General features: G+C 41.8%; 1 protein-coding gene across 1 annotated transcript in view; it reads right to left on the bottom strand.

The window, feature by feature from the left end:
* The window catches only part of LOC122806764 (sorting nexin-1-like), a 1692021-nt gene that overhangs the window by 369179 nt on the left and 1295712 nt on the right, over positions 1-27130 (bottom strand). Inside the window, exon 12 of the mRNA XM_044077461.1 lies at positions 15914-16057. Within this exon, the coding sequence (XP_043933396.1) occupies positions 15914-16057 (144 nt within the window). The remainder of the gene's footprint in view (positions 1-15913; positions 16058-27130) is intronic.

Below are 27130 nucleotides of genomic sequence, written 5' to 3' on the forward strand. Positions count from 1 at the left end.
ATTCTTTGAGGGCTTTTGTGTAACTGAAAGCGCCAAGTTTTTATTAAAACATTGTCTGAGTGTCCGTGACCTAGTGTGGTTTTGTTTTATTATTTGTTAGATTGTGTTGTTTATAGAAGGAATGGATTCCTCTGCATCTGAATCCTCATAAGCAGATAAGGGCATGTCTTCATAATCAGACACCTCAGAGTTAGACTCTTGGTCAGATAAAGCTGCTGGGGGCAAGTTTCTCTTCCTTTTAGCCAAGGTAGGCTGGTTTCCCCTAATCAGCATGATAATGTCTTCTGCCATTTTAAGCATCTGAGATTGAGGCATGGAAGCAGGCACTTGAGGTTGGGTCGTCGTCTTTTTTAGGTGTAGTTCGTACTCTGAGCCTTAGAAACTCGGTAGTTTTAGAAAGAACTGAAGACGAGAAAGAAGTCGTCGGTTTGTGTCGAATATCGATAATGCAAAGAATTTCCTCAGAAGTCGTGCCTGCACAGCGGCTCCAGACGTATTCAAGGTAGAGACATCCGCAAGTTCCATAGTCAAAGAGTCTCGCCTTATACCGGACTCCAAATAGGTCTCAGTAGCGGCCTGCAAATCCATAGAAGCAGGCATCTGTGGCTGCAAAAGCTCCTCACCGAGCGACTAGCTTAACGGAAGCATCGTAGGCAGTTTTGGACCTGTGCAGTCTTTGTCTTTATCCTTACTTTTTTTTGAAGATCGGAAGTCGGATGGCTTACCGAAGCCATTTCAGAATACAGAGATCAAGATTGAAAGTATTTAGCTACGATAAGGGCCCGACAACGTATAGTACTGGTGTTGAACAAAGCACAAAACGGACAGCGAGGGACGTCGTGGTCTGGGCCTAAAGAGGTGACACAGTAAGAATGGAAATTTCGGTGTATTTGCTTTCCACAGGCAAGACAATTGTTAACTTTTTCTGACAATGGTTAGAGCAAGAAAAAAGGATCTCCAACAGGGTTCTTAGCTTTAGAAGATTTCAACTTCAATTTCGGAAACAAAAACTCCGGTAGCGGCCGACCTGCACTTGTGCAAACTGCTTCTGCTTCAGGCTCCTCGGCAAGAAAGACTGATGTAATGTGGTTGAGTGCCTGTTTTTATACCAATGACGACATGACGCTAGTCTTGGAGCGACAGCAACCAATGCAGAAATACTAAACCTCTGGTATTCGGACTGACTGAGAGCAGGATAACCCAAGTGTGATGACTGCAACAATGAAACACGAAGAACATCAGCCTTGCTCTTTATCAGTGGGCAAGGGGGTGGGGGTTTGGAGGAGCTAGCTCAAGTTCCTTTGGGTCTTTAATGAGATGTTTATGAGAGTCCAGTACCCTATAAAACTGGTCTGATTTCTGATAAGTTGGAAAAAAGGAGACTGGATTCAAAAAGGAATCCAAGAAAACATCCTCTACAACCTCTAAAACTGGAGGGATGGCAAGAGACTAGTTGCTCAGGCAGGTAAAGGAATTCCCTAATCCTCTTTTTGGAATTTCAGGTAATCCTGGGCTTCCCAAAGGAAGTGCTCCCTCATGACATGAAGAGTTTCCCCAAAGGAAATGTCCTTGGGGGAAGCTGAAGACAGGATTTCCTCATAATCTGACTCTTCAAAGGAAATCAGGGAGGGCCCTTCACAGAAAATAAAATCTTCCTACTCAGAATCTTCAGCTGATTCAAATCAAAGGATTTCTGCAGTAGGGCCCCTTTTCCTTTTCCTTGGGTAAGACTCAGTAGGGGGTTGCCTGGACCTGACCACAGAAATGAAATACTCAGCTAGCCTAACTAAATACTGCCTATAATCCTGTGTGTGGGAACCAGTAGGTCTAGGAACGGGCATACAGGAAGTACCATTCTTTGTGAGAGCTCTGAGTTTGGGCCTTGGTACATCTGCATTTGTGATGCCAGTCGTTCAGGAGGAATGTGCAGATAGTGTTGGCTGATACTGCAAAGAAGCATCAACAGGTAAAGCACATTCATCAGAAGCAGAGACCTGCAGAGCATCCCTGGACTTGACTGATGAACCAAGTTGTAAGGCTTGTGCGGAAGCTGAGGGACCTGACAGTATATTTGACTCCGGATGGAGTCTCGATAGAGGCCTGTGCCACCACCTGAGTCGTGGAAGGGGGTTGCGAAAGTGTCTAACCCTCTTCAGTGGTCATGAGCCTGGGAGGACTAGCTGAGAGAGAGAGACTGTCATCCAAAGCCCTGAGCATGGGTCATTTTTTGTTACCCCTTTTGCACTTAGGTAGCTCAACCTCAGATCGACTGGCAGATGTCACTGGACGCTGAGAACCTGATGCAATGCTAATGAGCCTAGCTAAGATCTCGACCCTACACCTAATACTCCTAGAGTTGAAACGAGCACAGAAACGGCAGTTAAGCCACATGGTGATCTGGGCCTAAACAGGTGACAGAAAAAGAATGGAAGTCTTGGTGTGGAATCTGCTTACCACAATGGAGACAATTATTGACCTTCTCTGACATGAGCCAAAAAAGTAGAAAGGGTTCCCCAAAATGGTACTTAGCTTTCCAGCACCTTCGCTCTGATGCACACCAACAGATGCACTGTCTGGAACACTGTTTCAGGTGCTAACTGCAAGAAAAGACTGAAATCATGACCATGGCTGGCTCCCTATATACCCGAGTGTACAGACATCAGTCAAGGCATCTGCCAGCTGTTGGAGGGGAGAGATTTTTTTCTCTGGTAGTCAGGCTGGCCAAGGGCTTTCACAGCAGGAAACCCCCATGTCAGGACTGCAAAAGTGAATCAATAAGAACATAAACCGTTTCCAATTTCTACATTTACGATTCATTTTTTCCATCTTATTTCAATTTTTTAACTACTACAATTTTTGAGAACGTGCAAAAATTTTGTAAAGGTTATTTTTATGTATGTTCATTCATACATTCAGTATTCACACTTTTTAATCACCTGGGACACTGTTTCTTTAAATTATCAGCATTTATCATGTGATTTGTTGGCTTTTTTTAGTCATGTTTTGCTTTGTTTCATAGTTCTGAAGAAGTCCTAACATCCTGACAAGGCCAAAACTACTTGACTATTTGTTATACTGAATACATTAGTTTGAGTTCTAAATTTCACTTCCTGGTTTTCTTGGTTGACTTGCCAGACACTAAATGAGACACTCCTGAGTTCTGAATAACTGAAAGCAAGACTGCTGCACAGGACTGAAGTTGATTGGCTAAGTATAATTATTTGGATGAAGATGGACAAGATAAATGCACAGAAGATGAAAGTGGAAATTCGGTGTAGGATACAGGAGAGGAATGAGCCCGAGCAGGACAGACTTTAGCCAGGCATGTTTGAGTATCAGAAACAAGATAGATATTGCCAACTTTTGGTGGTTCAAACCAACTGTCATAACTGAATAAACAAAAATGGGTAATGAACGTAGCTCTCAACTGGCCCCTATTTTGCCTTATATTTTTGGTCTCTTTCTCAAGAAATTTGTGGCTTTCGGGAAAACCCTGGGGACTGAAATCACTAAAAAATTACACACATTTCAGTTCAAGTCTTAATATCCTTCAGAAAATGCATACTAATGCAAAACCTGTTGTTTTAGCAACTAAGTACATCAGGGGTTCCCCAAAGTGTGCGCTGCGGCTCCGTGGGGAGCCACGGCTTCCTCACAGGGCACCGCGGACTAATAAGCTTAGCCGCAAAACAAACCGCTAACTAATAAATTACAGCTGTGTACACTATAAATGTAAATGTTAGAGTGTACTCACTGTTGCAGTCATCACATTTGGGTCATCTGCTTGCAGTAGCCCTCAGTCGGCCTGATTATCAAAGTCTTGGGGTCCTGCGTCAGTTGCGGTCATCTTCCATGATGTCAGGTAGTCAGGGGTAAAAAGCATGCAGTGGACGCCATTTTATCAGTTTTTCTTGCCCCAGATGTCAGGTGCCCCCGTAATGGGAAGCAATTATATACAAGGTTACACCTCCACAAAAAGCAAATACACTAGAAAGCTTTAAGCATAACAAACAAGAATAGAGGTATAGTCAATAGAAGATAGGGGGCTGGAGGGAGGGTAACCAGGACTGCAACAGTGAATACACTCGAACATCTACATTTATTAAGTGTACACAACTGTACTATGTTCTTCGTGTTTCACTGTTGCAGTCATCACATTTGGGTAGATTCCCAAAGCTAAGGATGGGAGGAGGCAATTATATAGCATTAGGACCAGCTATAAGGCCCTGCAAGATTGCAGTGGCAAAGCCAGCTCTGCATTTAGAAAACATTGGCAAGTGGTAATGATTGGTGAAGGTATGTACAGAACTCCAGGTAGCAACTTTTAGGATGTCCCTGGTAGGGACACATCTGAGAAAGGCTGTAGATTAGATGCAGCCCTGGTGGAATGAGGTCTTATCCCCTGTGGGGTAGGTTTTCCATGGTGCTTATAGCAGAAATGAATGCAATGGCTTATCCATTTAGAAATGGTTTGTTTTGAAATGGCCCTCCCCTCTGCCCTGCAGCAAATGCAACCAGCAGCTGTTCAGATTTCCTGAGAGGTTTAGTCCTGTCCAAGTAAAACCTACGTTGTCTGTGCACCTCTAAGGAGTACAGTATTCATTCCCCTTTGTTCTGTGGATTAGAAAAGAAGGTTGGCAAATGAATGGACTGATTAAAAGCCATACTGGATACCACCTTCAGCATGAAGGAGGGATTTGTCATGAGGGACACCCTGTCCACATGAAAGATGATGAAAGGCTCCACTGCCAGAAGGTACTGTAATTCAGACACCCTTCTTGCTGAAGTGATGGCCAAAAGGAAGGCTGTTTTCCAGGAAAGGAATTTCAACTCTGCATTTGCAGCTGGTTCAAAGGGAGGTAGATTGAGTTTTTCCAATACAAAGTTACGGTCCCAGGCTAGAGTAGGGACTCTCCTGGGTGGTCTTAAGTTTTTGGCCCCTCTGAGGAACTGCTTCAGCAGTGGATGAGAGAAGAGGGGTGGTTCTGTGTTGTAATGAGCTGAAATGGCTGAGGCATGAATTTGACGGAGGAGAAGGAAAGGCCCTTGTGAAGCATCTGTTAAGTATTGAAGAATCTGTGGTAAATTGGGCCCTGCTGTGCCTGTCCCCCGAGTTTGGTTCCAGTAACAGAATCTTTTCCATTTTTCAGCATAAGATTTTCTAGTACTAGGCCTCCTTGCCTCCAGAATTACATCCCACACTTGCTTACTGAGGGATGGTAACGGCAAGAGAGGGTAATTAGCCAGGCTGCCAGGTTCAGGGTTTGAAGCTGAGGGTGCAGAATCTCTCTCTCCTGCTGGGACAGCAGGGCAGGGGTCTGAGACAGGTGACAGCAGTATTTAGCTTTCCTGGCAGGAATTGAGCCTGTAGGTGTACTTGGTAGCTCAAGGCTGTGTTCCACAGAGCCATGGCTAGTCTGCACAGAGGGTATGAGTGAGCTCCTCCCTGCTTATGTACCACATAACAGTGGTGTTGTCCGTCTTTATCATTAATTGTCCTGGAAGAATGTGGTCCTTGAAGGCTTTTTTGATTGATCTGCAGGTGCATTTGACTTGGGTTCCATTTGCCCAGAATGCACTTCCCTATCAAGTGAGACCCTCATGCATAGTCTGATGCGTGTGTTGTTAGGGTTTGGCCGGCAGGGGGTAGAGTGAACAGCAGTTCCTTGTTTTGGTGGCAGGCCTCTGCCCACCAAAGAAACTCTATCTGTAGGCAAGGTATAATAGGAATCATTGCTTCTAGATCCAGAGAATGTTGACACCATAGGCTTTTTAGATACCATTGCAGTTTCCTCATATGCAATCTTGCATATGGAATTAGGAGAATGCAGGAGGCCATGAACCCCAAGGCTTGCAGTATTTTCCTTGCAGATAGCTGGGTCTTTGTGGCCAGTAGTTTGAAGTAGGCTGTCAAATGAACGTGTTTCTCTGGCATGAGGAAAACCATCTGGGAAGTTGTGTTCAAGTTTGCTCCCAGGAATACAATTTGTTGGCAGGGTACAAGATGTGATTTCTTTTCATTTATGGTGTACCCCAGAGAAGTTAGCAATTTTTGCACAAATGCCAGATGACGCAATAGTATGTCCTGGCTTTCTGCCTGAATTAGACAATCATCCAGGTATGGATATATTTGAATGTTTCTTTGCCTGCAAAATGCAATGACAGGAGCTAGGCACTTTGTGAATACCCTGGGTGCAGTAGATAAGCCAAAGGGCAGTGCAGAGAACAGATAGTGCATGTAGCCTGCTTTAAAGCATAGGTATCTTCTGCAGGATTCCCTGATTGTGATGTGCAGGTATGCTTCCTTTAAATCCAGTGTTGCCAACCAGGCATCCTTGCTTAGCATAGGAAGCAACTGGTGAAGAGTTAGCATCTTGAATTTTGGGATCACCAAAAATGTGTTTAGGATAGAGAGGCCCAGGATAGGACGCCAGTTGTCGTCTTTTCTGGGCACCAGGAAAAGTCTTGAGTAGAAACCTTGCCCCTTTTCCTCTTCTGGGACAGTTTGAATAGCCTGATACTTGAGAGAGAAAACTTGCTTTTGAGCCTCTGCCCACTGATTTGGGGGTAGATCTGGCCAACCGTTTGGGGTTGGTAAGGTGTGGAAGTGGAATCTGTATCCTTGGGAAACTATTTAAAATCCATCTGTCCTGGGTAATGAGTTCAATTTTTTTTTGTCTGCAGGGCAATTTGTCCCCCTAAAGGAGCAGTCAATTGTGCAGGGCTTGGAAGTTTTAAAGTTAAGTCATTGAGACACGTTACCATAGGGGGAGTCTTACTACTCCCTCCCTGCTTTGGAAGTGGGAGCCCCCCACTGCTTATTCCTGTGAGTACCTTGGGACTGAAGCGTGGGTGCTCTGCTGGTTTTGGGTTTGGACTGAGAAGACTTGGAAGAGGCAGGAAAGGACCAATTCTTAGAGGGCCAATGCCTACTAAATCTGTCAGGCTGTACTTGCAGGAAATCTTTAACAGTTTGCATAGATTTAGCTTTTTCCTCCATCTTTTTAAGTACTACTTCTGCTTTGTTGCCAAACAGGTGGTCCTGGTTTAATGGAGCATCCAGCAATTTAGATTTAACATGATCTGGCAAAGATTGCTCTTAAGCCAAGCATGCCTTCTAAGAACAGACCCAGTGACAGCAGCCCTGCAAGATGCCTCTAGTGAATCAAAACCACATTGCAAAGTATGTTTTCCAAATTGTTCAACAGAATGCATTAAATCCTGTAAATCTTTATTTTCACCACAGTCAGGAATCAACATCATTTTCTGTTTAATCAATCCAATAATATGCTGCTGATACTTTACCATATGAAATTGGCAGTTTAAGGCCCTAAAGGCAAAGGTTGCAGATGTGTATACCTTCTTACCCCATCTATCCAGCGCCCTGGAATCTCTATCAGAGGGGGTATGATTTTTGGCAGTAGTAGGCTTAATGCCCTTGGGTCCCTGTGAAATGGTCTCAGGATCCGCAGCAGGATTTTTAAAGAGGAACTTGTGAGAGTCAGGGACCCTGTAATATCAGTCTGGTTTTCTGGGAGCAGGAGGTAAAGAGTCAGGGGCCAAACTAGATTCCGAAAAGGCATCAACAATGTCCAGTACAGGGGGGGATAGCTAAAGGCCTGTGTTGGGGCAGGAGTAAGAAATCCATAAGCTTCTTTTTAGAGTCAGAGTAATCCTGGCTTTCCCAGTGAAAATGCTCCCTAAGAGTATGCAATGTTTCACCAAAAGAGAAATCCTCTGGAGGGGAAGCAGAGGGAATAGAGTCCTCCGCATCAGAATCCTCAAAGGTAGATAAGGGTAAATTCTGGTCATCAGAGGAAACAGAAATTTCAGAATCCTGATTAGAAGAATCATAAGCAAATTCAGACCTATGTCTCTTAGAGGGGGAAGGTTGGCTTCCCCTGATTAAAATAATAAGGTCTTCAGCCATTCTTATTTGTTTTTTAGGCATAGAGGCCTAACCATGCAGTATGGGCGTCAGTTTTCTAGGCATGGATTGAGTTTTAGGCCTTGAAGAAGAAGATGGCGTCCGTTTAATATGCAAGTCAGTAGGCCTGAATACACCCTCTGAAGCCGGTGCCTGCACAGGGGCTCTGGACCCATCCAAGGTAGAGACATCCTTAGGTTCCATGGTTGAAGCATCTCGTGGCATACCGGACTCCAAATGGGACTCAGTAGTGGCCTGCGAATCTTAAGTAGCTGGTATCAGGGGCTGTGAAAGCGCCTCACGAGTACTGGCGACCAACTTAGGAGAAGAGTTGTCGGCAGCTTTGGACCCATGTGTTCTGTCTTTATCTTTGCATTTTTTGGAATGTCAGAAGTCGGTTGGCTTACCGAAGCCATATCTGGGTAATTGAACCGAGTACCAAAATATTTAGAAGTGTAAATATACAGACTATGAATAGTTCGTTGTTTAAATAAGGCAGAAAACTGACAGTGAGGTACGTCGTGGACGGGGCCTAGGCAAGGAATACAATACTAATGAAAATCTTTATGAGGTATTTGCTTTCCACAAGAAATACAATTACTGATTTTTAATGACATCGGTTTAGAGCAAGAAAAAGCTTCCCCAATGGGGTACTTAGCTTAGATGAAGGCTTTGGTTCTGAAACTCGAAAACGAATCTTTCAGGAGTCGGCCGACTGACACTTGCGAACTGCTTCTGCTTCAGGCACTGCACGGCAAGAAAGACTGATAAAATGGCATCAGCTGCATGCTTTATACCCCTGACTACCTGACATCATGGAAGATGAGACAACAACTGACGCAGGACCAAAGACTTTGATAATCAGGTCGACTGAGGGCTACTGCAAGCAGATACCCCAAACGTGATGACTGCAACAGTGAAACACGAAGAACATGCTTAGTTACTAAGCTTATTAGTTTGTGGTTTATTTTGCGGCTGTGCTAAAGGTTATAGGCTACACCAGAAATTCCCAATATAGTAATGTGCTTCACAATTATGTAATTTAATAGACAAGTGGTATAAGAACAGATATCCTCTATTTTCAATGTGAAGTTAAGAAGTTGCTGAAGAGAAACTTGAACTGGAGTGGGCAGGTTTATCATCAAAGTCACAGGCGGTCACTAGCATTGATTCGACTGTGAACCATAGGGTTAGAATTAACCATATGCCCACAGATTACGTCTGCTTTTGTTTGTGAATGAAAACACATAGCTGGAATTTAGTGGTAGCCAGAGATGAAACACACTTATTAGTCTTCACTGTTCTACTTTACAAAGAAATGAATGTCAATGAAAAGGTAGCACTCATAGTATTGTAGTCTGAAAAACTGCTGTACAATCAGTAGCCAAACAAATACATACTGTAAACTTCCCAAAGTTGTCAAAACTGTAGATGATAAATGACAAAAGACTGGTGTAATGAAAGCAAAAAAAAAAACTGTTACTCATGCATAAAATATATATTAACATTCTTTTATTTTGCCAATGTCTCAAGTTAATAGTGCTAATATTTTAAAAGGATCTCTGATTAAGGGCAATAAGCAAGACATTTCTGTTGTTTTTAATTTCTCTAAGTCTGTTAGGTTTCTAACATACCATGCTGGGAAAAGACCCCAATCGTATGTCAAAGTTCACGAAATTAGTATTGTTTCAATATCTGATGCCATTTCTGCTTTGAGTGTTTTGCTGTTAACAGCAAAAGCTTCTTTGCTGGTTTATACATGGGTTTTGCTAACACACATGTGGTTACACGCAATGATATTTCTAACAGACATCCCTTAGTCACAGAAAAGAATAGGTGAGTTTACACAGTGACAACTAAATACCTGTTTTTATAACACCAACAAACTGTTCAACTACCGTATCCCAGTTATTTCTTTTGTACAGCTTTACTCACAAGGGCAAAAATGGCGCTGACAGTTATGTTATCCAATCACCGAGGAAAGGCAGAGAAGTCTTTGTGTCTAGTTTACCCAATGGAAGATGAGAGTGAAGGGTATGCACATCATTTTTAGCTATTCAGGGAGAAGAGTTGATGACTTCAGCCGGACTACAATGGCAGCAAAGCTGTCAAAGTTCATGCTTACAAAATTCAGATACCTCTTTGGACTATAGCTTATCTTTTTCATGACAGATGTCCCCAGGCCAGTAGCCAAGATGGGGCAAAGTCCATGCCTGGGTAAGTCTGATGTTGTCTTGTTTCCAGTGATCTTGTACATATTTGGTGACCTTAGTTGAGCTGTGACAGGCCTAGGTATGCAGGGGGTATACCACTGAAACTGGCGTGTAGTCGCATAGGGCAGGTCGTTTTACTGCTCATCGTTCTACATAGTTTAATTACACATGACCGGATTAGTGCTGCTGCTTTTCCTTTATAAAGCTATTCACGTTTTGATTATGTCTCAGAAAGTACATCACTTGACAAGTTCATATATAGAAGCAAGTTCACCCAAGAGTATTGCTTGGTGGCAGTGAGCAGTTATGTTTGTAACATACCTCTCACATCTGGGCAGCATATCTAGTGTCACTTTATTTATCTTGGGAGTTACACTCAACATTTTCTGTCATCTGCACATTTAGGGACCAATAAGAATGCTTCATGTTTTGTGCTGGGATCATCATCAACCCCATTTTCTACTTGGGGTTGGGGTGTTGTGTCAACCGTCTTTATCTTTTTTGATTCAGTGCCACTCTACTGCCTTCTTCCATGGTCATACCTGATGGTTGCAGGTCTTCTTTCATGCAGTCCATTAATCTTGCCTTCTACATGTCTCTCCCAATCATCTTCACCGGATTGTTCTCTGCTTTCCTGCACATGTGCCTGAACCACCATAATCTGTTCTCTGACCTTCCCTGTAATTGGAGATATTTTGCTTCAGCAACAATGTTCTCATTTCTTCGTCCATCCCACATTGTGCATCCTACCTCCCTGTCTGAGGCACTACCTCTCCATCACCTCTTGCTTCCTCAGCTGTTTTGCCTTCACTACCCAGGTTTCCATACCATACAGTAGCACTGTTGATATCACTGTTTTGTACAACTTAATTTTCAGCTTCTTTGCCATTCTTCTGTCATATGCTACTCCCGATACTCGTGTGTCAGTTGGCTGCAGCGCCTCTGATTCTTTAGACTTCCTCATTTAGGCTTCCATTCTATAAAGCCACCTCTTCCATATATTTGAATCTGTTAACCTCTTCCACGATTTTTCCCTCCAGTCTCTGTTTTCAGTTTATTCTGATTTTCCCTTTGTGATGACATGACAACTGTTTTGTCTGTACTTGATTTTATTCCAGGAGCCATCAGTTATTCATTTTATTTCCCTGGCATTTGCTGAAGTTCTTGTTTAGAGTCTGCTTGCAATGTCACATTATCTGCATACAGAAGCTTTGTAAATCTGTTCCCTCTCTGGCCTGTTTGCTAATGTAGTCCATCATCTGTATGAAAAGCACTAGGTTCAGAGTTGAGCCCTGATGCTTAGCTTACCTCTCTGTGAATCTGAGCACTGTTCATTCTTGTGTGATAAAATTATTGAAGGCTATGGACAAAGACTCAATCAACGTTTCACGGACTTCGAACCACTGCTTGACTGCCCATATCAGCTTTCTTGGCACTTTGTCGTATGTCCCCCCCCCCCCCCAAGTCTAGGAATGCCTATTTGATGTCTTTCCTCATCTCTAGCTTCTTTTCCTGTTCATGTCTCACTGAAGACATTGAATCAGTTGTGCTGCATCCTGATCTGAATCTGAACTTCTCATCTCCCAATTTACTTTCTACTACTCTGCATATTTGTTTTAGCCACCCTGTCCAGTACTTTATCGGTTTGTTATATCCCAAAATTACCTGAAAGGTGGCTGCCATGGCTAGTATGATTTTGTTTTACAGTCAATGTTTTTGCCTTCCTGATGTCATTTTAGGGGTACAGAAAGAAATCCCTATTATGAGGGGATCCTTGGCTGTGGTTTCTCTCATTAGTTTACAACACTCCTGTGCTGCCTACTTATCACTATTATGAGGGGATTCTTGGCTGTGGTTTTCTCTCATTAGTTTACAACAGGTACTGTGCTGCCTACTTACTTTACACTGTCAGCATCGATTTTATTTTGCTTCCTTTGATTTTCATTAATGGCCATGTGTGTTATAGCACTTTAAGGAAAGTTTGAATGACAGGCTTGAAAAATGTAACCAAGGTAATTGTATGATTACCACCTGTCCCTCTTTGCGAGGGACAGTCCTTGTTTGGGTAGTTATGTCCTGCAAAAAAAAACTAAAAGATGGCAAATGTCCTAAGATTTTATAACAAAAAAATGTCTAAGTTTTCTTTAATAGTTGCATAAAACAGTTAGTTTGTATCTGAAAAACCAAAATGTTATATGAAATAGTAAATGATTAAGGAAGGTATAGTCTCTGAAGATTGGGGACAGTCAGGAGATATGGGGGCATCGCCGTTCCTCTTTTGTCCAAAAGTCATCAGTTTGGGGAGGGATTGAGAGGACAGAGTTAGATTTGAGAGAAAAATCAGGGATGTCTCTGAAGATTGGGGACTTATCGTGGCAACAGCTTGGTCTGACAAAGCTGCTGCAGACCTGGAGGAATGTAGTTTGAGGACTGCATCTTGGTTATATATAAAATGTCCTTCTACAATTGTGTCTGACCACAGTTGTCAATCCTGCATAAAGGAAACTAAAGGACTGGACAATGACAGACTGCTTTGAACCTGAAATGCTACTGTAAAGCTGCTCACCAGCTATGTTCAACCTCTCCAACTAGCAGAGTGAATACAACCATGTTCACTGCTTCTTACAGTAGACAAGCTATAGCATTTCCAAAAAAAAACAGGTCACAGTTGCAATGCTGCCAAACAAAGCTGAAATATTTCTGTACAGTACTTCTCCATGTTCATGAAGTGCAGTGCAATATGTCACGGCTTTACTAGGTCCCACCTCAGTCTCACATCTGCAGCAACATTAGCAGACCAAACTGTTGCCCCGATAACGGAAAAGTACCCTTGACTGTTAATGATCTGCTCAAAAGATTAATAACCTGAAGGTCATAATCAACCCCATACCCCGTGTCTATGAAGTGAAGATCTCAATTATTATGACAAACTCACCCCAGAATACTATAAATTTGATCTGCAGTAGACCAAATATAAAAATCTGGACATTTTACGAAATTCTGGACAGTTGAATTGAAATGTATGTTTTTGTGATCTGTGTTATTAATTTGTTCAATTACAATTACATTTTTTGTGATGATAAATACGTGTATTTATTTTTACCTAACTAACCCTTTTAATTAAAAAAAAAAATTATTTCGCAAAGTACACTTGTTAAAATTCGACCGGGGTGGGTGGGGGGGGGGGGCACCTTGGGAAAACCTGGATTCAACCAGGGAGCCGAGAATTGAAAACGTTTGGGAACCACTGAAGTGCATGATAGCAATATAGGTTCATAGGTTGGTACTGGGCTATCTGCCCGAAGGCATATATTTAGCCCAGCCACGTTGTGCGGTATTCACCACCCCTTTAGTAGTTCCCTAGACCCTTGTACTAGCAGCTAGTACCCTTGGCCCCTATCTAGTAGTGCTGTTGGTGTGATCCCGGTTTGAACTTTGTTACCCATCTACTCAACAAGGTTCCTCTTGAAGACTGACAGTGAGGGGCTCTGTCTTATGTAGATTGGGACCCTGTTCCATAGTAAGGGAAGTCTTTGCGAAGGGAATCTATCCCTCCAGCATGTTCTATTCATTGCTGTGTCGAGGTTTATATCCCTAGAGCGTGTAGCTCGAGTAGATTTGGTTTTGCTAAGATGGAGCATGTTCAACAATTCTGGGTTGGACATGGCTCTGTACGTTAGACAGAGATCGCCTCTGAGAAAGCGGTATGCAACAGAGAACAGTCTTAGCTTTTTCAATCGTGCTGCATAGGGCAACTGTTTGAGGCCAGTAATCCTCTTGGTTAGGTACCTTTGTGGTCTCTCCAGCTGCTGGAGATGTCTAGTTAGGTAAATTCCAATTGGTGCATTGTACTTAATAATGGGTCTGATGAGGGAAGAGTAGAGGGGCTCCATTACATCCTTAGATCTTGATGCAAACCCTTTCGTGATCAGATGGGTCACATCGAAGGATTTTCTAACCACTTTAGCAACATGGTTATCAAAGGAAAGCTGACTATCTACTTGGGTCCCTAGATCCCTTATTTCTTCTTCAGATTTCAGGGGATTACCTCTTATGTTGTAGTTTGCGGGTACTCTGTTCTTTCCAAAGGGGATTACTGTGCATTTTTTTGCATTTAGCTTGAGACCATGGCTTTGACACCATGCATCAGTCTCATTTAGGCCCTTCTGGAGGATCTCCATGTCGGCCGGAGACTCTATTATAGCACCCAGTTTGCAGTCGTCCGCAAACTTAGTCAGCCACAGCCCTTCCATGCTTGCCTGTACTTCTGAGAAGTATATGCCAAACAGGAGGGGCCCCAGGACAGAGCCCTGAGGCACACCACTCATTACTGGTCTGGATTCAGACATAGATCCCGCTACTCTTACTTTATGGGATCTGTCTGAGAGCCAGTTTGCGATCCATCTTGTGACATAAGGGTTTTTGCCCAGGCTGGTGAGTTTATCAATAATACCTGAATGGGGAATGGTGTCAAATGCTTTAGCAAGGTCAAGGTAAGCTGTGTGTACCTCCTTTCCGTTATCTATAGCCTGACTAACTGTCTCAAAGAAATCCACCAGGTTCAGGAGGCATGATCTGCCCTTGACGAAGCTGAACTGTGTGGGGTCCAGCGACTGGAGGTTCCCAATCTCTCTATTTATGAGTTCCATAATGATTCGCTCCATAGCCTTACAGATAAGACTGGTCAGGCTTATTGGTCGGTAGTTCCCAGGGTCAGTTGTGGCCCCACCCTTGTGTAGCAGGACCACCATTGCCGTGTGCCATTCTATGGCCACATATCCTGTGGAGAGGCTGAGACTGAACAGGGTATTAAGATGCGGGGTTAATTCCTTTTGGAGCTCGCGTATGACACAGCCTGGGACACCATCTGGTCCCATGGAGGCAGTATTTTTAGCTTTAGATAGAGCCTTGTTAACCAACATATCGGTAATAATTGGACTTACACAATCCCCTAGAATGGTAATAGGCCGTGTAGGTGGTGAGGGGGGGGTGGTGGTGGAGAAGTTTGCGCTGAACCTGTCAGCCAAGATGTTGGCAATGTCAGAAGGGTCAGTGTATTTCGTTCCATTTTGTACTAGCTCAGAACAGACCTGGGCGTTGACATTTAGGTTTTTGACGTAGCCATAGAAGGCCTTATAGTTATCCTTGGCAACTTTCTTTTCAAAATTAGCTTTAGTTGACATGATGAGGGCCCTCAATTTCTTACTAATGCTGATCAGGGATGATTTTTCTACTTGAGATTTGGCCTTTTTTTTGTACAAGTCTCCTCCTTTTATTGTAAAGTTTGCTTATGGCCTGAGTCCACCAGACTGGTTTCTTCTTGCTTGAGGAAGGAGTCTTGGTTTTATATGTAAAAATTTGTCTCCTATTTTGGGTCTTCATCCCCATTATTTTTTGCTTTGACCTTGACTAGTAAGCTAAAAGGCTCTTACGACTATGCAATACATATTGCAGTTTTATTACTAATCTAAGGGACTATAATAGCCTTTTGATTTTACTATGAAATTAAATTAAAGCTATATACTATTCATTTACTTATTAAAAGAGTAAGTAAACTCCAGTGTGGGGAAAAAAAACTTCCAAGTAACAGACAAAAGTCATCGTCAGTTTTAAAACTAGGTGACGTACTTTAAATGGAACTGCATGTTTAATTAAACAAGGTCATGGAAGGCATTTTAAATGGGGTTCGGTCTACTTATAGGTAAGTTTGACCTACAGGTAACTATAACCTAGAGGTTTCATGCTGCCATTACCATCTTTATCTCTAGCTCACCTCGGATATCTCCTCTTTGGCCTGGTGTAGTTTGTCTGGTTTGTTAGCCCACAGAAGTCTAGCCTCATTCTCTCGTTTCTTCTGCAGAGTAGCCTGTGAATCCTGCCATCGCTGCCAGCTTTTCATTCGGTTATCAAATGCCTCCTGCAAATGAGAAATTATAAAAGTGAATTGGAAGAAACTAACCAAATGAACTTAAAATTCATAGTTCACAATTCACAGTTCAAACTCTACAGTTACCCACACTAAGGTACTGCAGCTCCTGCAAAACTGTGTATACGGGATTGCAATTGGCCACCACAGTCTCTAACAACTTTTTCTCTCCCAACAATTAAACAGTGTAGGTTACAAACAAAAAATATTGTTAAACTCTTTTTTTACTGTGCTGTGTAACAAAGCGAGTCACCATTTTGGTCAGTCATAGGACGACTCCTGCTCTATTTTTTGCCTCTTTGCCCCTTTAACTAAAGTAAACTGATTCATATATTTGTCTCTCTAGCCCTAATTTTTACAGCTATACCTTGTACCTTTACGTCTTTCTAACTTTTAGACATAGATTAAGTTTTACTTATTTGTCTGACATTTGAACAAGTAACCTTGATAAAAACCTCTAAATTGTATACTGTTGGTCTGTCTTTCCTGCTAAAAGTAAGTAAAATTAAAGTGCTGAGTGCAGGTTTTAGGCCCTTGCATTCAACTTACTTGTGGTGTGGTGAGTCATTCAAGATTCTCCCTCTAACCACTCCTACTGCCTTCTCTCTTCCCCACTCCCTCTTACCTCTAGCATGTTTATACTGACTAAAGCAGTACAGGCACCAGTTTCAAACCTAGGTGCTTAGGATTCCCTGTCTCTACCCCGTTGGCTGACCTGGCATGACTCAGTGTAAGTTTTTTCATTATATGGTCCATATAGGGTTACCACCTGTCCCACTTTGCGAGGGACAGTCCCTCTTTGGGCAGCTGTGTCCTGCAAAAAAATTGTAAAAATGGCAAATGTCCTGAAATTTTAGGACAAAATTATTTCCTACATTTTATGTAATACTTGCATAGAACAGTTATTCTGTATCTGAAACACCTAAATATTATAAGAATGGGAATTGCTGACTGAAGGCTCACTCAGTGTCTGTTATTCTAAAAGTGTATTAGTTCTCGTTTAAGCACTTGGGCTTCAGGCCAGTTATTTTACATTAAGAAGGTTTGTGGTCTGCACTCTTGTGGGAGGACAGGTTAGATTCTGCCCTTCTGAGCTGGGAATTTCTGGTTAAAGGATTATTGTGGCCGCTTATTTGAACTATTTCTTTCTGAAATTGGTGCACCTTGTTTGCTGTGGCATAGACTAGAATAAGGCATGCCGAATCTAGCTTTGTTTGTATAACCTGAGTACTAATCCAGGCCATGTTTATTTGGAGAAGATTCCCCTGCACCTTAAGTGGCATGAGTGTGCAGTTAGAACTTGTCTGATTGAAGACTGCTGGAACAGGGCTCAGTTCTGAGCTTTTTTACTGGTTAACTGGGTAATTTGTTTGCTCATTTTCTATTGTTATATAAAAAAAAATTGCACTTTATTCATCTGCTTTAACCGTATTTGTGTTTCTTCCTACTTTATTGTACTTATTCGGCTGCATTTATTACTGCTTGTTAGTAGCCTGATTAAATTGTAACTGTTACTCTAAGCCTTTGGTTATCCACGGTGGTGCTGCTGCGGTAGAGTTGTCACCTCACATTAAGACGCTGTCCAGTTTGATTCTCAGCTAGAGCGTCTTCTGCATGGAGACATGTGTGAATGGGCGTACCTTCGTTGAAGGTTGAGCGTCAGGGCTGGTAACTCGGCACATAAAAATCAACTACCAATCATTAGCGGACCGGAGTTCCGCTGTGGCGACCCTAACTGGTAAAAGCCGAAAGACACAACAACAACTCTGAGCCTTTGGTTGAAGCACTTGGGCTTCAGACCAGTTTTACATTAAGTTTGCGGTCTGCACTCTTGTGGGAAGAGAGGGTAGATTCTGCCCTTCTGAGCTGGGAGTTTCTGGTTAAAGGCTTATTGCGCCTGCTTATTTGAACTGTTTGTTTCTGAGATTGGTAAGCCTTGCTAGTTGTAGCATAGACTAAATTAAGACCTGCTGAAACTAGCTTTGTTAGTATAATCTGAGCACTAATCGTGACTATCTTTTTTTGGAGAAGGTTCCCCTGCGCCCTAGTGGCAGGAGTGTGCAGTTAGAACTTGTCTGATCAAAGATTGCTGGAAAGGGGCTCAGTTTTTAGCTTTTTATTGGTTAATTTGCTTAAATCAGTTTGCTCATTTGCTACTGTTTTATATATATATATATATATATATATATATATATATATATATATAAAATATAAAAATACACTTTATGCATCGCCGCTTACCTAGGGTTAAACTATTCCTGGCACCATAAAGGATATATATATATATATATATATATATATACACATATATATATATATATAATATAAAAATACACTTTATGCATCCCCGCTTACCCAGGGTTAAACTATTCCTGGTGCCATAAAGTCTGCTCTTCAAATTTTCCCTTAGAACTAGCCAGTTTTTTAGTTTTAGCACTCAAATCTGTTTCACTGAGCTCAGCACTTGTTCAGAACTCATTGTTAAGCACTAAATAAGCTACAAATTACTACAGCACTCAACTCTCCCCACTTGTCTAGAGGAAAGCAGTTCTTAATACTTAATAAATAAGCACCTATCCAGGCATGTCTAAGCGTCAGTTCCTGGTGTTTTCTCCCGTCTATCTTGATGAATCTGGGCATCTTGGGGCAATGCGGCAATTGCCTCATGTACACACACAACCCTCTCCTGCTACCACCCAACACTACAACCTGTGAGAGATGCACTTATACAGCCAAACTGAAAGCAAAGCTCTCTTCACCCAAGACTGGACTAGACAGTCAAGAGGAGAAGGTAAACACTTGCACCCCACCACATTCATCACACTGTCCCTCAAAACCTACACCACCAAAACACACACACAGCAACACAAAACACACACCTACATTTGCGGAGTCTCTTAATAAAAATCTGCTCAAGCAACAAAGACTTCCAAAGCAGAAACGCATGCAACCTCCACCCCCCCCCAACACAACCCAAATGACACATAGCCCACAAACTCAGTGTGCCACTCAACCACAGCCCATAAGGCATAACATACCCAATACTCTAGTCATAGGTGACTCTATAGTCAGGCACATTGATGTTCCACTCACCAGGCTTAACAAGGAGAAAGCTACTGTCAAGCTGCCTGTCGGGTGCCAGGATCCGCCACATAACACACGCACTCAGGTCACTCTACAACAAGTACAAATATGACACTGTCATTGTCCATGTTGGTGTGAATGACCTGAGACGTACCTCCCTGGACTACATGAAGAGAGACATGGAGGAGCTCTCCGATCTTGTAGCCCATGCAGGTATGACCGCAGCCCTGAGTAGCATCTTGTCATCACTCAGAAAGACACCACAGTACAAGGACAAAATGACTGACTTCAACAATTGGCTAAGCTTCTGGTGTCATTCTAAGGGGAATCAGTATCTGCCTGGGATGACATGATCGACAGACCACGATGCTTTGCCAGAGATGGCCTGCACCTGTCGCCCTTGGGATTCCAGATACTGGCTAAGGCTCTTGCCACCCCATACTGTGCCTTTTTTAGGCAAGGTTCAAATGACAAATTTACCACCATAACAGGTACAAGCAAGCAAAATCTGAGGGTAATGCTACTCAATGCTAGTAGTCTAAACCTCAAAATGCATTCACTCGAGGCACTCCTTAAAATGGAGAACATCGAGATCTGTGTAGTAACAAAGACCTGGTCCAAGGCTCCAGAGAGCACCTCTGCATTACCAGGCTATAATTCATACCACACCTTTTGGCCACCTAACCTGGACTGAAACAGTAAAGGTGGAGGCGTCTCCATATTTATTAAGAATATCCAAACCTCCAGGCTAGTTGCTCAGCATAATGCATCCGAGATTATCCAAGTGCAAATAACTCTGGGCAAGACCGCAATCCAAACTGTAGCTTGCTACAGATCCCCACCATGCCCCAGGATTCCCACTCCTCATTTGATACACTGGAAAATATTAGGGTAAAAGCCAACACCCTAATAATGGGCGATTTCAACTACCCCACCATTAACTGGGAAAACTACTCATGTGCCAACTCTTTTGCTCAACGTTTTCTGGAATTCATAAATTCCAACGCCTTGGATCAGCTTATCCACACCCCCACCGGGGGCAGCAATATCCTAGACCTAGCCATTACCAACATGGGCGACCGGTGTTCCACAGAGGTCAATTCTTCATTGGTCAGATCCGACCACAAGCTAATCAGCCTAGACATTCACATCCCACCCCCACCCCCATTAGGGAAACCACTGTAAAACATTTCTCCAAAGCCAACTTCACTCATATTAAGACAGAAGTGGCAAACTTCACAACACCAGTAAACGTAAAAACACCACCACTGTACCAAGCACAAATGAATCCTGATCCTGGAAGTAGTTGAAAATGCTTTATTCTCAAAGCGCCAAGGTAAAATGTAACACACCAACACGCCAACTGAAAACACTGGTAAAAACACTGATATAACGTATTCAGATAAAACGTTTTCGTCGCCAACTTCTTCAGCAATGTCAACCATATAAAATATATGTGCTTTTATATAACATTCAAAGTCTGTCAGCGCCCAATTGACCAATGATCTTCTAAGTTATTTAAATGGTGGTTAATGCATGTGAATACATAAAGGTTCCATTGTTAAAAACATACAAGTACTGAAGTTAAAAAAATGCTAACCATTTAAAATTTAATGTTAACTTCAATAATCCAGTAACAGTTGTTAAATAAATATTTTAAAATCTTTTAAAAACTTTTAAAATCAAGATGCTGCATTTCTTATAGTAAATTAGAGTATAGCACCATCATGTGGTTTTAATTCGAAACAACATCTAAAAATACATGAAAGCTTTTTCTATAAAAGTGAATGGGTATACAGAGTACTTTAGGGATTCACTCTTAAGTAAAAAACATTAAACATCAAATAAAATTAAAGCTTTGCAGCCCTTAGTTTCAATACTGGGGCTAATGACACCATGTCATTAAGCCCAAAATTCCGATTTGCATCTAAAAGGAGTTGCCAGTACAATTCCTTATATTCAATGAGTGTTTCCCACATACCACCCCTAGGATTGGTGGGAACAACCTCCAAAATAAAAAATTGATAACCCGGAGTTCCACATTTTAATGAATGCTTACTAAGTGCATTTTTCTCATTTTTTACTTTGACATCATATAAGTGCTCATATATTCTTTGCCTGAGCCTTCTTTCACTCTTTCCTACATAAAAAGAAGGACATTTTTTACAAGTAGCAATATAAATGATTACATTAGTGTCACAATTATCAAAGGTGTTTAAATGTAAGGTCTTACATCTCGCTTGTAAATACATAGTGTCACCACAAATTAAGTGTGTGCAGTAACTACATTTTCCACATTTATATAACCCTTTCTTTGGTTTGTTGCTTTTGTTTGTAGAGTTAGCATTAAAGCCACTTTCCAAAATGTTTTTGATACTTTTTCCTTTACGATAAATATGGGTTAGTTGATTATCAAATATATGTTCCAAGTCCGAAATTTTAGAAAAACTATTCCATTCCCTGGAAAAAATATTTCTTACAAATGCTGATTGTTCACTGAAAGTGGTGATAAGTCCTGTCTTATTTTCTACACACTTCTGTTTCTGCTGTTGATTTGACAACAAGTTTTCATCCATACCCAAAACACTCTTTTCGTGTTTACTTCTTCAAACACCTTGTTGAATAATTCTAAAGGATAACCTCTCCTGGTAAATAAATTCCTTAGAAAATTGACTTCTAAAAATACCTTGTTATCAGAGGTCATTCTACTCAACCGCACCAGTTGCCCTTTCACAACCCCCTTCTTTTGATGAGGGGGGTGGCAACTGGTGTAGTGCAAGTAAGAATTGGAGAAGGTTTCCTTTCTGAAAATGCATGATGTAAAACTTCCTTTATTTTTGCCAATACAAACATCCAGATATCTCAATTCTTGAGGATCAAAGTTGCTAGTGAACTTTAGAAAACTGGAAGTACTATTGACATAAGTCAAAAGATTGGTGAATTCTTCATAATTGCCTTTCCAGAAAAAACACAAGTAGTCTAAAAACCTTGTGTATAAAACCCATTCATTCAGAAAGGGGGAATTGAGAAGAAATTTTTCTTCCCAATATGCCATAATGATGTTGGCACAGGCTGGGGCGCAGTGTGCCCCCATTGCAACACCTTTTTCTTGTAAAATATTCACCTTGGAAGTAGATATAATTATTTTTTAATACTACTTCCATCAAAGTTAAGGTGTTCCTAAAATCCGTGTGTGTCAACTTTTTGCTTGCAACTAACTTTTCTTCAAACCAGTGTAATCCCAAATCATGGGGAATACACCCAAAAAGGTCAATCACATCCATGGTACCGAAGGCTATATTGTCAGTGTATAAAGAAGGCTTGACTTGGCGTGTCCATATTTATTAAGAATATCCAAACCTCCAGGCTAGTTGCTCAGCATAATGCATCCGAGATTATCCAAGCGCAAATAACTCTGGGCAAGACCGCAATCCAAACTGTAGCTTGCTACAGATCCCCCACCATGCCCCAGGATTCCCACTCCTCATTTGATACATGGAAAATATTAGGGTAAAAGCCAACACCCTAATAATGGGCGATTTCAACTACCCCACCATTAACTGGGAAAACTACTCATGTGCCAACTCTTTTGCTCAACGTTTTCTGGAATTCATAAATTCCAACGCCTTGGATCAGCTTATCCACACCCCCACCGGGGCAGCAATATCCTAGACCTAGCCATTACCAACATGGGCGACCGGTGTTCCACAGAGGTCAATTCTTCATTGGTCAGATCCGACCACAAGCTAATCAGCCTAGACATTCACATCCCACCCCCACCCCCATTAGGGAAACCACTGTAAAACATTTCTCCAAAGCCAACTTCACTCATATTAAGACAGAAGTGGCAAACTTCACAACACCCATGCAGACGGACAATAGAGGTACTACTGCTGAATCCTACACAAATGCACTTTATAAGCGCTTAGATGAGGGCATGGATCGTGCTATCCCTAACAGAACCAAGATGCTATCCTCCAAAAAAAAGGAAGCAAATCTGGTGGTCCCCTGCCATAAACAAACTCTACAACAGAAGAAAGAAACTGTTGCACAAAACAGTAAAATCCCATGACAGAAGAATCCCATGACTGGAAGAACACCCTGGTCAGCCTCAGTATGAAGCTGAGATCCCTCATAAAATCCTCCAAAGCTAGTTATGAAAACAAAATCGCTACTGATTCTAAAGACAACCACAAAGCATTCTATAGCTATGTCAAGAATCTCAATGGCAACACTCAGATCTGCTCTGAGTTACAGCGCAATGGCACTAAATATACAGAACCAACTGACATTGCCAACATCCTGGCAGATAGGTTCAGTGCTAACTTTACCCCCCCCCCCCTCACCCCCTAAAGAGCCCATCTCTATACCAGAACAATGCAAAGTTCCTGTAATCACGGCTGCATAGGTAAAAACCACACTCTCCAAAGCCAATAACACAGCATCCATGGGACCTGACAACACCCAAGGCTGCGTTCTACATGAACTACAGAATGAACCGGCACCCCACCTAAGCACCATGTTCAAACATAGCCTCACTTCAGGCTTTGTGCCCACTGAATGGCACACAGCAATGGTTATCCCACTCCACAAAGGGGGAGCCACCACAGACCCCGGGATCTACTGCCCCATTAGCCTAACGAGCATGGTCTGCAAGGCCATGGAACGTATCATCATGGAACTTATAAAGACATTGGTAATCTCCAAACTCTGGACCCAGCCCAGTTCGGGTTTGTAAATGGCAGATCATGTCTCCTAAACCTGAAGCAGTCACCAAAGCCATAGACGAGGGTAAGGTGGTTCACACAGCCTATCTAGATCTCGGAAAAGCTTTTGACACCATCCTCCACTCTGGAATTACAGATAAACTCACTATAAATCCCTATGTCACAAGATGGGGTGCCAGCTGGCTCACTGACAGAACCCATACTATGAAAGTAGCAGACTCCAAATCCGACTTCAGACCAGTGACAAGTGGAGTACCACAGGGTTTAGTCCTGGGTCCTCTCCTGTTTGGTATCTACTTTTCTGACGTACAGGCTAACACAGAAGGTCTTTGGCTAACGAAGTTCGCAGATGACTGCAAACTAGGAGCCATAATTTAAACTCCTAACGATGTGGACATCCTACAAAAGGGCCTCACTAAGACAGATGCCTGGTGTCAAAGCCATGGCCTCAAGCTCAATGCCAAAAAGCGCACTGTCATCCCCTTTGGCAAAAACTCTGTACCCATGAACTACCACATAGATGGCAGTCTACTTAACACTGAAAGTGTGATAAGAGACCTTGGGACCCAGGTGGACAGTAGTCTCTCCTTTGATAATCACATTGTCACAATAGTCAGGAAACCCTTCTACATGGCACACCTCACCACAAAAGGTTTCTCATCCAGGAAAAGAGTGGCCACTGTTCCCGTCTACCTGTCACTCAGACGCATTATAGAGTACAAAGCCCCTTTTGGTATGTACCTCACAAGACATCTACAACTGGAAAGGCCACAGAAATACCTCACAAAGAGGATTACTGGACCCAAACAGATGCCCTACACAGACCATCTCAAAAAACTTGAGATTTACTCCGTCGCATATCACCTACTTAGAGGCAATCTCTGTAACATACAAAGCTATGTCAAACCCAGAGCTGCTGGACATGCTCCACTTAATCACAATCCCTCCAAGCTACACGCTCTAGGGACCTAAACCTTGTCACCACAATAAACAGGACATGCTGGAGGGATAGATTCTTGTCCCATAGACTTCCCATACTCTGGAACAAATTACCTATCTATATCAAACAAAGCTCCTCATTAGCACTCAAGAAAAATTTTGATGATTGGATGGGAAATAGGAAATTCACCCCGGGGATCACCTCTGGGGCTCTGCTCGACAGGGGCACAGAAAATAATTTTGCTGGTTGGCGAAAGCCAGGGTACCTTTTTGGCTATGCTTGTATGGGCCCTAGGGCCGATAGCCTAGTACCTACTTATGAACTTAAGAAACAGAATAAGCAACTAAAATGCTACAAGAATAAGCTTTTATTTAGGCAAAAAAGTGAAGTTCTGTCCTTTGTACTGGCCGTGGGTATGTTTCGGCCTGCTAAATCTGATGTTTGTACCAAAAATGTCCCACTTTGGGCATGTGAAAAGGTGCAACCCTATATATGGATTGTTTAGTGTTTTTGTGTGCAACTGTATGACCTATTTCTAGGCTGTGATACTGCACTGACTGCTCTATTTTGTTGCAGAATATTAAGTAGCTAGTGACTTTGCTGAACTCTGTCCTAATATTTGTGTTCGAAACTGAACCTGCACCTAGAGAAAGTGTATAATCATCAGAGCAACTACTTGCTGCATATGTTTTTAATGTTTAGAGTGCTCACACACATTAAATAAGTGCATTTACAACCTGAATAACTTGTATTAGCTATACTGGAACTGCTTTTCCTGACTATTTTCATTTGTACAATGATGAATGATTATTTTTTCTGGTATATCTGTAAAATCTGGCAAGTGTTATGTTCTCTACTAAGTTTTCTTAGCCATAAACCCTAGTCCAGTCTGAAGTGTACTACTTTTACCCCCCTGAAACCTCTCTGATTGTACTATTGTAAAATAACTGCCTGTTGTTCCCTTAATGTTTACCCTAGAATCCCTGTTTTTTCTCTTTTTCTAGTTAAACTCTACATTTACCCACACTAGCGTACTGCAGCTCCTGCAAAACGGTATCTATGGGATTGCAATTGGCCACCACAGTCTGTTTTCTCTCCCAACAATTAAACAGTGTAGATTACAAGCATAACAAATATTTGTTAAACTCTCTTTTACTGTGCTGTGTAACAAAGCAAGTCACCATTTTGGTCAGTCATAGGACTCTCTCTGCTCTATTTTTTGCCTTTTCCCCCTGTAACTAAAGTAACCCGATTCATATATTTCTCTCTCTGACCCCAATTTTTACAGCTATACCTTGTACCTTTATGGCTTTCTAACTTTCAAACATAGATTAAGTTTTACTTATTTGTCTGACATTTCAACAAGTAACCCTGATAAAAACCTCAAAATTGTATACTGTTGGTCTGTCTTTCCTGCTAAAATTAAGTAAAATTAAAATGCTGACTGCAGGTTTTAGGCCCTTACATTCAACTTACTTGTAGTGTGGTGTGGTTATACTGTTATACTTGTACTGTGGGTATACTGTTAAACAATTTCTCATAAAATATACACTATGCACTGCATATACAATTTATTTATTTTGGAAAAATAAAAGTATAAGCAAGGTCACAAATGACCTAGTTATAGGACTAACCTTTTTATTATAAATTTTAAGTGTTCATGACTTTTGCACCTTCAAAACAAGACCATCATACCAACAACAAATAGAAAGCAGCTTTCATAAAAATTTACAAGCAAAATCATATGCCAAATCTGCAGCAATCAAGTTAAAAGAAGCTCATTTATGTAAAAACATATAAGAAAAAATGACATGCAAGAAAACTGCATAAATCTGCACTTGCTGGAAATGAAAAATCCATGCATAAAACAGAATAAATAAAACAGATAAGTTTAAATTAAATGAGAAAAATACAAAAAAGTAATGACTCCGAATACACCCAAATACTTTTATTAACTTGCATATATATTTGAAATACATCAGTGAGTAAGGATACAGAAATGGATAAAAGGTGAATCAGTTCTTTTATTCCAAAGATGGTGGCAGCTAAAAAAGAAGTTATGTACCTATCATAACGTTTCATGTTTGTTGTCCTTCATCTCGCCTTCCTTCTTGCTCATTGGGTTCGGAACCAATCCTCGGTTCCAACTCGGCCGATTTACTATAGCTTGAGAGCTTTTACTGGCTCGAGGCTACCCCTTTATCCCAACATGCCTAGCGGCAGCTACCCAAATCTCATTTGTAATAGCCCACACTAGACATGCATAGTAAAAAACAATTTTTACTAAGCTCCTATACATCAAGCTAGGAAGGA

This window comes from Protopterus annectens, chromosome 7.part0, assembly GCF_019279795.1.
Source record: "Protopterus annectens isolate FY-2018-M chromosome 7.part0, PAN1.0, whole genome shotgun sequence".
Taxonomy (NCBI): domain Eukaryota; kingdom Metazoa; phylum Chordata; order Ceratodontiformes; family Protopteridae; genus Protopterus; species Protopterus annectens.